Source organism: Podarcis erhardii (assembly GCF_964252035.2).
Source record: "Podarcis erhardii genome assembly, chromosome: 1".
In the NCBI taxonomy this organism is placed as follows: Eukaryota; Metazoa; Chordata; class Lepidosauria; order Squamata; family Lacertidae; genus Podarcis; species Podarcis erhardii.
The window spans coordinates 112,480,248-112,495,257 of NC_138497.1; the positions used below are offsets into that span (position 1 = coordinate 112,480,248).

Consider the following 15,010-nt stretch of genomic DNA (forward strand, 5'->3'; position numbering starts at 1 on the left):
GTTTTAGGGGGAAATGACATCTGCCCTGCCTGGGTGGGGGGAGGGGTGGTAACCTAGAAACTGGTGCTTCTAAATAAAGCAAAACTTTTTGATCTGCAAATGCAACCCTGTTCAAATCTGAGGAGCCCAGGATCTGATCTGTCTTCGTGAAAAGCAGAGGTAGCATAGCCCAGGTGCAACTCAAACTCTATCTGAAGGTCAAATAGTTACGATAAATGCCTATTTTCTTTTATTTAAACAGAAAAGATATCCAGACAGATTTACATATATAACAACATATCATTTATAAGTCAAAGCGATGAAGGCTTTCCTGACGTTAGCAATAAATGCAGAAAAATTGCTGGTTTCCCTCACTTTTTGCTGCAGTTCTTCTATACAGTCCAGAGGAGGAAAACAAGAAATCACTAGGAGAAAATAGGGAAAAACATAAGTTGTTGCATAAGTTGCTACTTTATCCAAACCATGAAGTTAGTGAATCTTAATATACCGGAGGTAACAATTCTTGCTGCAAAGATTAGGTGATTTTTTAAAGCAGAATCTAAACGCTAATGCCTTTTTACAGTGTGTGGAGAGAGAATGATGATCTGAGATTAGATTTATAGAAAACAGTTCCACTATGAAATGCAACAGTACCCAGAAACTTTATACATACCTTCATAAGCTCCCTCTTCATTTATGGTAAGGGTAAGTATGTATGGTTTCTCAAGATCTTTGTGGTCAACACAACGGAATATAAACTGCAAATGACTTGCTGAAGGCAAAAACAGTATTTCGTTAAGTGTGTCAGGTAACATTCATTTGCATGCATTTCATGTCCCTGCAACGTTTTACTAAGTCTTAAACTGCTGCTGTATTTTTACCAAGTTAAAGGATTCACATTACATAGAAATGTATCTGCTCAGACTAGATAGCACCAGCCATCCTATTTCGTTCAAATTACGGTCTGAAGATTAGGGGGGCTGGATTCAGAGATCCACGGATGGAGTTCTGCTCATGGGATGCTCCTGTTCACAGAATGGGGAAAAGCAAGTTTCATCAATCCCTGCCCCTCCACTCCAAGTGAGAGAGAGCCTCAGGCTGCAGGGGAAACTAGTAAAAATCATTTCCAGCCCTTTCCATGAGCAGAGGCCTCATTAGATCATGTGCCTCTTCAGTGAATAGGATTCCTATTCTGATGACTGATATCTCCCTAACTGATGACTTATATCATTATCATCTATATAATGCCACCATCCTACCCGTTTTCCATATACCTAGCACAGTATATTGCTCAATCAAAAGTGCATTTGGAAGGGAAGAGAGAATGTGTACAATAACCACAATTTCTGGCCTCTTCCTTATGGAAGTATGCAAGTAAAACAATCCAAGATTGTGATAACTGATTGGATAGGCAACATGAACCCCCCCCCCAAAGAAGCATGCATCATTTTGTTTTAGGTACTTAGAAAACTGATAGCGTAATCATACATGATGTAATGCTAGGGTGTTCCATCTCGAAAGCTGGTTTGTGAACAAAAAAGCAACCTGTTTGTTGCCATGATTGCAAAATCCTCTTTTCCCTGCTGCCCCTGTAAAATGAGATTACTGACAGCACTGAACAGTTGTGGTGGTTTCTTCTCACTCATCTATATAGGACCCAGAAAGGACCAGAACTATCAGCACCAATTATCCATTAGACAATGCACTTGCAGGACACGAGTATATGCTGGAGGCAATGGCTTTCTCTTTTACAGCAGCCTTTTGTACAGGTGTTAGGGCAGACTTGCATGGGAAACTGTTTCCATTTAAGTTCACATTTGTTGCACTTTTTATCGGGCAGTTAAGGATTAATTCTGCTACAGCAAAACAATACTAGTCACACCCTGAAATTATAGAAATGAACACATCAGTCTTACCACCAGTTTTGCGTATTTCTAACCCAAGCCGCTCTTTAAATAGTTTTTCAGACTTATGAAGTCTTTCCATGATTTCTTCTGGGGGCTTGCTTTTAACTGAGATTTAAACAAAATAAGACACAGTATTTTTTTTCCATCCATGCCATTAACCTAAAGTTGTGTTTTTTAAAAAAGTATTTGATAAACCTATCAAATCATGGCCTCTCTTGTTTGCTGCCTCGTCTGAATTCTACAAATGAGGAGTTAATCCATGCTATTTTAAAATATATATATACTATTTGATGAGCCACCTGCCCCATCAAAATTTCATTTTCTTGATGTGGCTTGTTCCTACTCAACTGAATACTTTAATATGAAGACATCTTTCCCACCATTTTTTTTTTATATATATATTAAAGTATTTTGATTGGTCATTTAGCTTCCCAAGTTAGAAAGCAAGCCTTACCGTATAATCCTATGTATATCTATCCAGAAGTATGCCAAGGATTGCAGTCATAGTCCTTTCTATTGCCCTAAATGTAACACACTTGTAAAGCTCCTAAAAGTGTCATATTTTAGTGCATTTATTCAGAAGTGACACTTGCATAAGCTGCCAGATTTTTATAAATCACAGGCAAATACATCATACATTTTAGTACACATTTCACTATGGGGAAATCATCTTCATGGAGTTAAACTAACGTGATGTGGCCCTTTGTCACATTTCTCAAATAGTATGGCATTTTCCAATCTCTCCAGAACTAGAATTCATTATCACCATTTTGATTGTGACTTACTTTTACTTTTTATGATCAATTCTTCTCTGAGCTCTTGAATAGTAGCCATCAAGTCTGCCTCTTCCTTTCTGCCATCCTTAAGGTCAGCAAGTACTTCGGATAATTTCTCTTGTTTTTCCTCAATGGATTTGTTCTTCTGACAGGCTTCTACATGCAACAGGGAGAACTTGGAAAATTTTGCTCACTGCTCACACCATATTCTTGATAATTTACAAACAAGTTGAAACACATTGCTACCAATATTAATAATTGGCAGACCCCACCTCTTATATCCTACCATTGTGAGAACTGTCCACTTATTCCTATAATCAGCTTCATGCTCATTAACAAGTTTCTAATCCAGACAAGGACCTGTCCTCTTATCTCATAAATGCAAAGTCTGCTGATTAATCTTTAGTAACAGAACAACAGTTTGACATTTTAGATTTTAGAAACAGAGGCAGCACATCCTATTTTGTTGCTTGAGGCAAAATAGGAAGTGGCACCCTGCCCTGCTGTTACACTGCACGCCCTGCCACATTTGCAATGGCAGAGAAGCGATGGTGCTTTTTTCAGACAATATCTCACTGATTTGAGGTGAGATTTCGCATAAAATGGTTGTGATCTTATCCAAAATTGGCGCTGATGGCAGTGCTTCTTTGCTGCTGGCGGAGGGGCAAGGCAGGGTACCTGCAAGAGTGCCACCTGAGGCCATGGGCTCACCCTGCCTAATGGCTGGGCCAGCTCTGGAAGCCAATATCTATAAGCTAACACAACAAAGCGCTTCTCAACTCCCTTCTCACTATATTCAAACCTTGTTTTCAACCACCACATTTTCCCATGTCCCCCACCTTCGCTCGCTCTACTCAAACCTCAGCCATGGTTCAAAACTACCACTCCCCGCCCCCTCTTAGTGTTGCTTTATCCCTGCTGTACTCAAACCTCTCCATCTTCCATTCCATAGCTGCTTCAAATGTTATTTGACTCCTAGTACTATGTGTTGTCTTCTACATTAAGTTCCAGATTCCATGTAGCCATTTAGAACAGGTATTTTATTAACAAGCAAGCACTCGTATATTTTCAACATCCATTATTTAACCTTCTCTAACTAAAAAAGCTAAGTGACAGGCTTGCTCTAAGATTTCCATACACCTTAAAGATACAGTAAGATATGTCTGCAAAAGTAAGAGGGCTATAGAATTGGAGGGAGGAAGAGGCATGGTGTCAGGGCTGCCTCCAGGTCCCAGCTCACAGAGAACCAACGCCCGGCTGATATTATGTACAAAAGTCTTTATTGAAGTATAGTTTCCATTTTAAAGCCAGAGCGTGCAACCCTACGTCTAGACTCTAGATCGGCGAAGTCCTATCTGAATCACTTCCCCTTCCGCACCAGTTTAAGATCCTAGCCCTGCTCCACCTTCTGCGCTGCTCTCTCCTCCTCTGGGTCCTCCTGCCCTCTGGGGCATTGCCCTTCCTGGACTCTTCCGACGCTGAGTCGCTTAGCTCCTCCCCTTGCCTCCGGTGCGCTTTAGGACCCGGTTCCCAATCCTTACTCTCTGCTGTCCCGCGCTCCTGTACATTTGAACTTGCTTCTCGCGCCAACCCAGTGACCTTTCTCCTAACCGTTACACTGCTTCTATCACTGCTTCCCTCTTCCGTGACACTGGCCGGATCTGACCTCCCCTCCGTTGTACGACTCTCCGAGGAAGGCGTGGTCAGCTCTGCCTCGTCTTCTCTCCCTGGTGGGGGAAGTACTGGTCCCGATGCCTGGGACCCTCCCCCCCCACTCTGCTCTGGTGGGGAAGCTGGTCCTGATCTCCAACTACTACTCTGGGAGTCCCTGCTCCCCCCCTTGCTCCTGGGGCGTTCCCCTTGGGACCCCCCTACCCCTGGCCACTGGCGCTCCCTTCTGTGAATCTTCCGATTCGCTGGAGAGGCTTATGGAATCCCTCGGACCACTGTCTCCTCCTACACTGCCCTCTGATTCCTCGCTCTCACTCTCCATCTCCCATCTTCCCTGTGCCTCTGCTCCTGAGCCCCTGACATCCATCCCCCCCTCGAAGCCCCCCCTTCCCCCTCTCCTGGAGTGGGATCTGGGTGCTCCAATGTCATGGGGGTGAGTGCGGGGTACAGTTCTTCCCCCGTGGCGTGTCGCCAGCCGGATAAGTCCGGGAAGTCCTCCATGGTCTCGTCAACGGCGATCTCCTCTGCTTCCATCTCTTGGGAGGTGTGCTCGAAACCTGGAGCCACCCCCAACTCGCCCGTGACCCCCTCTTCCCGTCGCTTGGGGTGACACTGCGTGCCATGGTCCTCTCAGCAGATCTCCGCGCCAGCCCACCTCAGGCTGATCCTCCCACCAATAAGATCCTCCTGTGCCAAACCCTGAGAGGGACCCCTCTGGGGAGCTGGTCTCCGGTGACGCCTCTTCAGCTGAAGGGAAACCCTGGAACGTGCTGGTGGAGAGTGTGGGTGTGAAAAGATATTCGTCGAAATAGTCTGCCGGCATGGGTCTGTGCGGGAAAAGTGCATGGAATTCGTCCTTGAGCCATTGCTCCTCCACTGCATAGTCTTCCCTGGCGAGGAGATATTCAATCCCTTCCTCCCCCCATCTCGAGTCTAAAATCTCTGTGGCCTCGTTGAGCGGGTCCGCCCCCGGCGGCCCCCCCTGTGTGGGTGCGTCTCTGAGCGGGCTGGGGGCAGTCCCTGGTGCCTGGAACCTGTGAGGTGCCTTGTAGGGCATGAGCACCGATCTATGAAAGACCGGATGCATTCTGGATCCCTCCGGGAGTGTCAGCCGGAAGGCCACTGGGTTGATCTGTGCCTCGACTTGGTAAGGGCCTAGCTGCTTGTGTCCCAGCTTCTTTTTAGCTAACGATCTGGCCGGCACTGCCTGGGCTGCTAACCAGACCCAGTCCCCCACCCAGATGTCCTCCCCAACTCTCCTGTGTCGGTCTGCCTGCATTTTGTAAGCGTGTTTAGCTAGCTCCAACTGCCTTCGGAGCTGTTCGTGGACCTCCTGTAACTCCGCTGCCAAGTTCTCAGCTCCCTGCGGTTCCCCCTCCCCCACTTTCTCTAAACCCGGGAAGGTCCTGGGATGCCGCCCATTGTTGGCGAAAAACGGTGTCACCCCCGTGGACACGTGTTTCGTGTTGTTGTAGGCAAACTCGGCCAGCGGCAGATAGTCCACCCAGGTCGAGGGCTGCTGGTTCGCGTAGCATCTCAGGTACTGCTGCATGATGGCGTTGACCCTCTCCGCTTGTCCGTTGGTCTGCGGGTGTCTCGCCGACGATAGGTTGACCTTGACGTTCAGGATGCCCATCAGCTTCTGCCAGAAACTCGAGATGAACTGGCGCCCCCGGTCGGACAGGATAGACCGTGGTAGGCCGTGCACCTTGAACACGTGGTCTATGAACATCTTGGCTGTCTGTTCCGCTGTGGCCACTTTCGCGCAAGGAATGAAGTGGGCCATCTTGGTGAACAAGTCCACTACCACGAGTACCGCTCTCTGCCGTCTACTGTCACTACTTTCAGGGGCATCGTGGCAGGCAGGTGCGCTATGCCATGTTGCTTGATGAAATCCACTCCGATAAAGTCTGCATTGCTGCCAGAGTCAATGGTAATGGGGATTTCCATGGTGAGCCCATTGGGAAGCTGGAGCGCTGCGGTGAGCTGCACCACTGGTTTGGGTGGGAGGGGGTCTGTGGGCTGTAAGATCCCTGGGGACTGCTTCACTGACTCGTCTGGCTGGGCCCCAGTGCCTACGATTCCAGCCAGACTCCGTCGTTTCCCTGCTGTGGTACATCTTGCTGAACTGCTTCTGTAATCGTCGCTGAGGCTGCAGTGTGCTTGTGCAGCCTCTGGGGACACTCTTTCACCATGTGCTGAGCACTGTCGCAGATGTAACACTTCCTGTTCCCTCTAGGCTTCATTTTGACTGCTCCCGGCGTTAGGGCTCTGGCTGCTGACTGAGCCTTGGCACCACCTATCTCCATCGGCTCCTCTCCCCCTCCCAGCGGAGGCGTGGATTGAGCGTGCGTTGTGTCCCTGGGAAAGAAAGGAGGTGCTCTTGCTGGCGCGCGTCCCCAACTTCCTTCGTCTTTGCTCCAGGAACGTTGTTCCAGACGCACCCCAATCGTCAGCGCCCTCTGGACCACTTCTTGAGTGCTTTGGGGTCTCTCCCCCCTTGCGATTTCGTCTTTCACAGCCCCATTCAGCCCCTCCCAAAAAAGGTCCCTGACAGCAGCTGAATTTTTCTCCCATCCCAGCGCGTTGACCAATGCAAAAAAGCGTGCGTGATATTGCCTCACAGTGGCCCTCCCTTGTTTTAATCCATGTATCTCTTTCCTGGCGAGATCTACATCTATCGCTGATAGAAAACAATCGTCCATTGCCTTAAGAAAGGCATCCGCATTTTGGAGGGCTGGGTCCTTATCTCGCCACAGATTACGCAGCCACGCTTTAGCGTCTCCGTGAAGATGCGTTAATATGAAGCCTACTTTCTCCCGCTCATCTCTAAAATCCTTCTCCAGCAATTCTAGCGCGTAAACCACGTCTGCTCTGAAGTTAGGATACTGCTGCAGATTCCCATCGAAATGAGACACGAGGCTGCCTCCTCTCTTTCCCAGCCCAATTCCCTCTGGTCTGGTTCCCGGCGCCCCCTGTTTAGTCAACGTTTCCAACCTAATTTGCAGATCCTTGCAGGCAGTAGCCGCTTCCTCTTCCCTCTTCCTAGATGCAAGAATTTCCGCGTTGAGTTGTGTCACTGCGTTTTGCAGGGCTGTTATGCGTTCTTCGGTAGTCATCTTGTCTTGCTTTCGTGAGCTTGCGAAGCACCAATCTTCGCCCCCCCCGCTGCGTCCACTCACGCTGCGAGGTTTTTCTGTGGAGATAGGACTTACTGTCAGGGCTGCCTCTAGGTCCCAGCTCACAGAGAACCAACGCCCGGCTGATATTATGTACAAAAGTCTTTATTGAAGTATAGTTTCCATTTTAAAGCCAGAGCGTGCAACCCTACGTCTAGACTCTAGATCGGCGAAGTCCTATCTGAATCACTTCCCCTTCCGCACCAGTTTAAGATCCTAGCCCTGCTCCACCTTCTGCGCTGCTCTCTCCTCCTCTGGGTCCTCCTGCCCTCTGGGGCATTGCCCTTCCTGGACTCTTCCGACACTGAGTCGCTTAGCTCCTCCCCTTGCCTCCGGTGCGCTTTAGGACCCGGTTCCCAATCCTTACTCTCTGCTGTCCCGCGCTCCTGTACATTTGAACTTGCTTCTCGCGCCAACCCAGTGACCTTTCTCCTAACCGTTACACTGCTTCTATCACTGCTTCCCTCTTCCGTGACACTGGCCGGATCTGACCTCCCCTCCGTTGTACGACTCTCCGAGGAAGGCGTGGTCAGCTCTGCCTCGTCTTCTCTCCCTGGTGGGGGAAGTACTGGTCCCGATGCCTGGGACCCTTCCCCCCCCCACTCTGCTCTGGTGGGGAAGCTGGTCCTGATCTCCAACTACTACTCTGGGAGTCCCTGCTCCCCCCCTTGCTCCTGGGGCGTTCCCCTTGGGACCCCCCTACCCCTGGCCACTGGCGCTCCCTTCTGTGAATCTTCCGATTCGCTGGAGAGGCTTATGGAATCCCTCGGACCACTGTCTCCTCCTACACTGCCCTCTGATTCCTCGCTCTCACTCTCCATCTCCCATCTTCCCTGTGCCTCTGCTCCTGAGCCCCTGACACATGGAAATGGCGGCAGTCTCAGTGCAAGCAAGAGTTGAGACAAGGAGGGAGGGAAAGGGAGGTGCAAAGGGAGTTCCCAAAAAAAGGAGGGAGTGGGCAGCATGGCCATGACTGCGACACGAAAGCAGGAGTATGACAGTGACTTCAGAATAGGAGGGGCTATTTGCTTCATTACTGGGCAGAAGGTGAAAAGGGTGCTTAGGAGGAAAGTGGCATCAAGTTAGTTTGTGTACATTGTGGGGGTTGCAGAAAAGGGAAGACAAAAAGGTATGTACTCATGCAAAAATATTTAATGAACAACTCATACTCTACCATCTGTGTACTCATGAAATTTAGTGATCATCTTGTCCCCATCTATTAATCTGTTCGACCATTTATCTATAATTAAAAACAAAACAAAACAGAGTTATCTGCCAGCCCACTCCTGAAACATTTGTGCTGGTTTATAAACAATGTATACAAAACAGATTTAAATAACTTTTGCTGATAAGCTATGCTGACAGTCTTGGCCCTCACCAAATTGTATTGATACCCAGATATGCCTCCCCAACCCAACATTGCTGAGAGACAAGTGCAGGAGATGGGATGACATGGGACCCAATTTGGCTTTTCTTTCTCCCCCACCAGCCTCCCTCCCAACATCCCTTGCACATAGGAAACTGTTTCTGTGTAGAGCACCTTTGCCTCCGTGGCAGGAAGTGTCATTTAACAATAACTTAATAGCAATAACCCATATAACATTGTACCTGAAAGTTTGCATAAAGACTCCATGCATAAATCACTCAGCCTCAGCGTCTGGTCAATATTCTCATTGCTACAAGTGGTTTTGAACTTAGTCCATAATTCCTTCATGTGTTCTGCAAGTTTTGCCAGTTCATCATCACCTTTTTCCTGGGCCATGATTCTAAAAATAGATTATGGTATAGTCACTCAGAAGTTTCTCCAGGTAGACAGACAGGCTTGCTGATTTCCTGGGCAACGTAAATTAATTGCTTATTGAAAAATCCCACGTATCCAAGTCATTTAGATTTTAAAGGGCAAAAATCTAGGTATCAGAGTTAAGTGTTGGGCTGTTTACGCTACCATTAGCCATAAAAGCTCTCACAAGACCCTATGTAATTCTCAACATGACAGAACATATAAAGTTAATCCTAACACACATATAACCCTTCAAAATGAATACAACTTAATTGTTCTAATAATAATAATAATAAATTTTATTTATACCCCGCCCTCCCCAGTCGAAGCTGGGCTCAGGGCGGCTAACAACAATCAAAATAATCCAACATTCTAAAAACCTTTCGTTATAAAAATTAATTAAAATCAAATTGATGGCAACCATTAAGCAAAATTCTGTGCAGATACTAAATAATGATGGAGCCAAATAAATTTTTAGTGGAAGTGAGTTTCATCAACTGCCAAGAAAGCCTTGCTCTTGGTAACTGCCTCTTAGTGATGGGTGAGACTGCAGGGCCTGATTTTCTGTTACAAGGTTTGGTATGAACAGGCAACCCTTCGCATAGACAAGTCCCAAACCCAAAATATGTTACCAGTACAGAATTGCTGCAATATGCAGCCTCCTGTGCCAAAAGGAGTTTCCAAACCATCTTTAAAAGCTACCTTACTTGCAGTGCTAATAATTCAGCTTGGAAGGAGTCAGAGCATGACTTACTAGGTCAAGTTTCCCCAGGAATAGGATCGTAGCAGGCAAACTAGCTTGGTCACTGATGCTCCTGGCACGGCCATTGGCAATGTTTGGGTGCAGATGCTCCCTTCAACTACAGCTCACCTTCAAGGGAAGTGTAAATCCCTCCCCTCACACAAGACAAGCTGCACAACTCCACCCAGGTGTTGCCAGCTTTACCATTTTAAAAAAGGGGCGTGGGGTCAAAGAAGCTTTCCAGGGGAAGAAATCCAGTAGCAAAATCAAACCATATGTAAGAAGAGATGAAACTGTTCACCCTCAGCAACTAAGTGGCTGTTACAATTTTGAACAAGGATAGCTCAGTCGGTAGAGATGAGATTCTTAATCTCAGGGCTGTGGGTTCGGGCCCCACGTTGGGCTAAAATATTCCGGCACTACATGGGGTTGGATTAGATTACATTTGAGATCCCTTTCAACCCTACAATTCTATGATTCTTTGAAATTCAGTTGGCAGAGTAAATAAAAAGCCAGTCCTGCTTTCTGACCGGCCACTTTCTTTCTTTCTAGAATCTTCCTGAAAATGAGACCCTCACGACATTAATGACCATGTCTCTCTAATAAGTTTTTAATCATTGGAGTCCTTTCAAAATCTACAACTCTATGATTCTAAGCAGGGATCGTAAGGGCTCCCCAACCCCCTAAGTATGGAGATAGACTATTTAACAGGAAAAAAATCGGGAGCATTCTCTTTTTTTAAAAAAAAAAGCTTCTACTTTGCCTGGCAAGAACTGAATTCTCTCTCTCTTTCTCTCTGTGTGTGTGCGCACACCCACCCACCCCATATATATACACCACTCACAAACACATATATACTATACATAGCCACACACTATCTATATCTATCTATCTATCTATATACATACACTACACAGATATACATACACACACACAGATACACTATACTGTATAGATCCACACACTATATATGCACATACACTAGATATATACACACTACATATATGTACACACATCTACAGACACACATACACAAACACATAATATCCACTACCTACACACATCATTATATGTGTGTGTGTACACACACGCATGTACACACACACAAACACCATATTTATATAACGATAGACGAGTCCTCCTCCTCCCCCCCCCCCCCAATACCAAGGGACGCCGCGGCTGCAAACCTGAGCCTGTCTCCCGGCAGCGAACAAGGGTCCGCGTCCAGGTCGCCTTGTTCTCGGAGCGGGGCTGCGACTCAAGTCATGCCCCGCGCGCGACCTCCCCACTCGCTCAGCTCTGCCGCCACTTTGTTCAAATCGCGCGTCGCCTTCGCGCCCGCCGCCAACCGCCAACGGCCGCTTTCCTCCTTCGCGCTCAGCGTGCGCCGCACAACGGACCCAGGGATTGGTCCGCGTGCATTGAAGTCACCGGCGACGTCAGGTTCTCTCTTCGCTATTGGCCAAAGAGATGACGGGTGACGATCTGCATGATGGGAATTGTAGTTTGTTTTTCTCTCAACGACAAGAGCGGGTTAAGGCGCCCAGCACGTCCCCTAATACTCTGACTGGTCTCAGATCACGAACGGCCTCTCTGATCCTGCTTCCCGCAGGGGGTGCTACCTTGTCACCGAATCAGAGAGTTGGAAGGGATTCCTAAAGGTCATCCAGTCCAACCCCCTGCAATGCAGGAAAATCTCAACTAAAGCATCCAGGACCGATGCCACCCAACTATGCCAAGCTCCAGACTAGTTGTTTATATATTGTGTATTATTGTGTGTTAATATTGTAATCTGTAAATTGGGAAGAGTGGAGGTAATTCCAGGATTCTCCTGCAGGCCAATCAGGTTGTGGATTCCCTTCCACCTGGTGGCTTCTGTGGACCAATCAGACTGCTGCATTCTGAATCCTATTGTTCTAGGACCAACCAGACTGCTGCCTTTTGAATCCTATTCAACTCAGTACATAACAAACGTGTAATAGAGATAATACAAGGACTGTACAGGTGCTGTTTCAGTGAAGACTGGTCACATATACGTGAGGTTGTGGTCACTGCATGAAGCATCCTGTTAGCTGTGGCTGCAGACCAATCTTGCAGGCGGTTGAATCCCAACACAGCACTGAGCAAAATGTTATAGTAAAAGGGCCAAGAGAGAGGATTTCTAGGGCCTTTACAGCACAATTTTTATAAATCTGAACTCCAAGGGTTTTGTGTTAGCTGTAAAAGATGCAACTGAGATCAAAATAAAGCAATGCAAACCTTAGTTATGTTGGTTCAAGGAATTGTTGGAGAATTCCAGGATGTCATGATCCAAGTTTTGGGCAAGTACTCTTTGGTGAGAGAACCCCAGTAGAGATTGAAAATCACAGAATATGCAGAAACGCAAAGTGTGGAAATATAAGCTGTTATACATTTAAAAATATGCCCTTCCAAGTTCTTTCCCAAGTTCCTCCCCTAGTGTAGAAAATGACCACATGTTTGGTGAGTTAAAAATGGTTTACTTGCAAACTCACCAAAGGTCAGATTCATGTGCTTTCCTGGAGAGTTCAGAAGAATAAAACTTGGCTTAGTTACAGTGGTGAAAGTTTCTAAATTATTGGTTTAGGAACTCAAGAGCAGCTTGTTAGAGCCATGTGATCTGAGCTGCAGCAACCAGCTGAGCCCTCCTCACACCTTGAACTTCTCTGGTAGACTGAAGGGGAATAAGGGCTTGATTACCCAGTCCAGGCTTCCTCAACCTCGGCCCGCCAGATGTTTTTTGCCTATACCTCCCATGATCCCTAGCTAGCAGGACCAGTGGTCAGGGATGATGGGAATTGTAGTCTCAAAACATCTGGAGGGCCGAGGTTGAGGAAGCCTGACCTAGTCCATCTAAAGGTGAGCTAAGCCTGGCAGTACAGCTTACTCTATGTCTTAATCCCTTAGACTTAAGCATGTTGGTTATATGAGGCTCGTTATCACATAGGTTATTTGTAATAAGGTTGAGGAATCTCCACTGGGGAAGAACAGTTGGTTCAGGAAGAATTGCCTTTGATATTATGTTTGGGTTTGCAGAACCCCAAAATATATCATGTTACAAGACAGTTGGTAGATGGCATATATTTTTGAAGCTGCTTTAGCAGCATATGGAGTACATAGTTAATGAGCCCATAAAACCTATTTCAAAATTATATATAGTATTTGTAAGGTGGTAATCCCCAATATAATATAATGTTTTTCTAAGCTTTCCATTAAATATTCAGCACAGAAAGGAAATAGGGATGCACTTCTGGTTGTACAAAACTCAGCACACTAGGGTATTTTCTCCCTGCCTTGTCAACATGTTGTTCTGAAATCCTGTTTTTGCAGACAGAGAGAAAATCTTTTTAAAACCATCTGTCCACAGAATGTGGACAGATAAATAAATTAGGTTAGCATTGATTTTCACTTCCCTTTCATTAGATTTATTGCAAGTGTAGATATTTCTTTTCCATTTCACAACCTCTATATATGTCATTAAGGCTGCAAGGACTCACTCCCCTAGGCTGGAAGTGCCAACAAAATGGAGTTTACTTCTGAGTAGGAGTTCACTGTGAGATGGCTATTTTGCACCTCTCATAAATTCTGGGCCAGAATGGGATAAAGAGCAAAGAATCAGACTGCTAGCTGAACTGCTATAATAAAACAGCTTTTATAATAATAGACTGTGTGCTCTGCAATTGGTTCTTCTTCAGTACTTGTAGGCTGAATATTTCTTTCATGTCACTTGCCTCGAGTTTGGGAACACACCATCCTCTTGCTTTTTAAATTGCTGTTTGTTGTTTCCTAATGAGTGCTGTGTGCAGCAGGATGAGCTGAATCCATTCATTTACCTGTTGCAAAAATAGTTCTGTGCAGCATGCGTTGATCTTTAGCATCGCTCTCCAAAGAGCTTTTGTGTTTCCGTGGACTTTTTAGATCCAGTGAATTATATTGCATTCTTCTATTTTTACCTGTTGTCTAGCAAGCTGCCAGCGTGTCTTATACCAGTTCCCCGTCTGTGCAGGTGCTGATTAGAGACTTCATTTGAAATGCAGCAATGGCTTCCTCCCAGCTTTATTATTTTCCCATTGAAACACAAAACACAAAAAGGAGCCAGCACTCACCTGACAGAGTTTGTTAGCAATTCTCAGTTCTTTTATTAGGACTGCTCATCTCCAATTAAAAAAAAAACCACACCTGTTTTATGTGACAATGAGAGAGTTTTATTTCTTTGCTCCTCAGAGAAGGATGAAAAAAGTTTGCAGATTTTTCCAAATCTGCTCATAAAGGACAGAGTACAGAAAGCTCTGCCTCAGTGGGGAAATCCTGTAAAGTCTTTAGCACAGTCTCACCTGATAAATGCAACCATGATGATGATGATGATGCAAGGTACAACTGATAATACATGCTTTTCCAAGCAGCTCAACAAGACCCCATAACAAAACAGTAAGGTTGTCACAAACAGGCGGGACAATGGGGAGGAGAAAGAGGACCTTGGCGAGGGGTGTAGCTGCAACTGGGACCCACGGGGGCAAGCCGGGGAGAGGGTGGTTTTGTGGGAAGTGCTCACAGGATGACAGGTGACAGCGAGGGGATGTGGTTCAGTGTGCAGAGACCAGAGCAGCAGGCCCCATCATCAGAGCCAAAGGGGTCTCCACGAACAAGGCGGGCTCCGAGGTGTAGGGAGCCGCGGGAAGTATGTTCTGGGAGGCTGAGGCAGACAAAGGCCCACAGCCTGCCAAGTGGGGCTCCTTAGCTCTGAGAGAATTCCTCAGCTGGATTCAACTCAGGACAGGTGAGGGTCACATGCCTCATCAAGCCCAGGTGCTACAATCAAGACTCAAAAGCGAAAAGGGTAGGGCTGTTGGGCTGTGTCTGCCTATCTTTCTATGTTGATGGACCTTGATTTGGAAGCTCTAGAACCTCTACAGGACTGTGCTTTGGGTTGGACTGTATTTCCTGACCATTGGACTTTG

The 15,010-nt window shown here is 46.5% G+C and overlaps 1 protein-coding gene across 2 annotated transcripts; it reads right to left on the minus strand.

Moving 5' to 3' along the window:
- Nucleotides 1–206: 206 nt before the first annotated feature.
- SPC25 (SPC25 component of NDC80 kinetochore complex) lies at nucleotides 207–11,359 on the minus strand. Of its 2 annotated transcripts, XM_081873656.1 has the most exons (7): nucleotides 11,199–11,359; nucleotides 9,121–9,278; nucleotides 8,687–8,752; nucleotides 2,672–2,818; nucleotides 1,896–1,991; nucleotides 653–751; nucleotides 207–404 (listed from the first exon to the last, which is right to left on the minus strand). In XM_081873656.1, the coding sequence occupies exons 2-7, from the start codon at nucleotides 9,272–9,274 to the stop codon at nucleotides 280–282; spliced, it is 687 nt and encodes a 228-aa protein (XP_081729782.1). In that variant the 5' UTR covers nucleotides 9,275–9,278; nucleotides 11,199–11,359; the 3' UTR covers nucleotides 207–279. The 2 variants fall into 2 exon arrangements, with proteins under 2 accessions (XP_081729782.1, XP_081729783.1); XM_081873657.1 differs by lacking the exon at nucleotides 11,199–11,359 and having other exon boundaries at nucleotides 9,121–9,289.
- Between the last annotated feature and the right edge of the window lie 3,651 nt (nucleotides 11,360–15,010).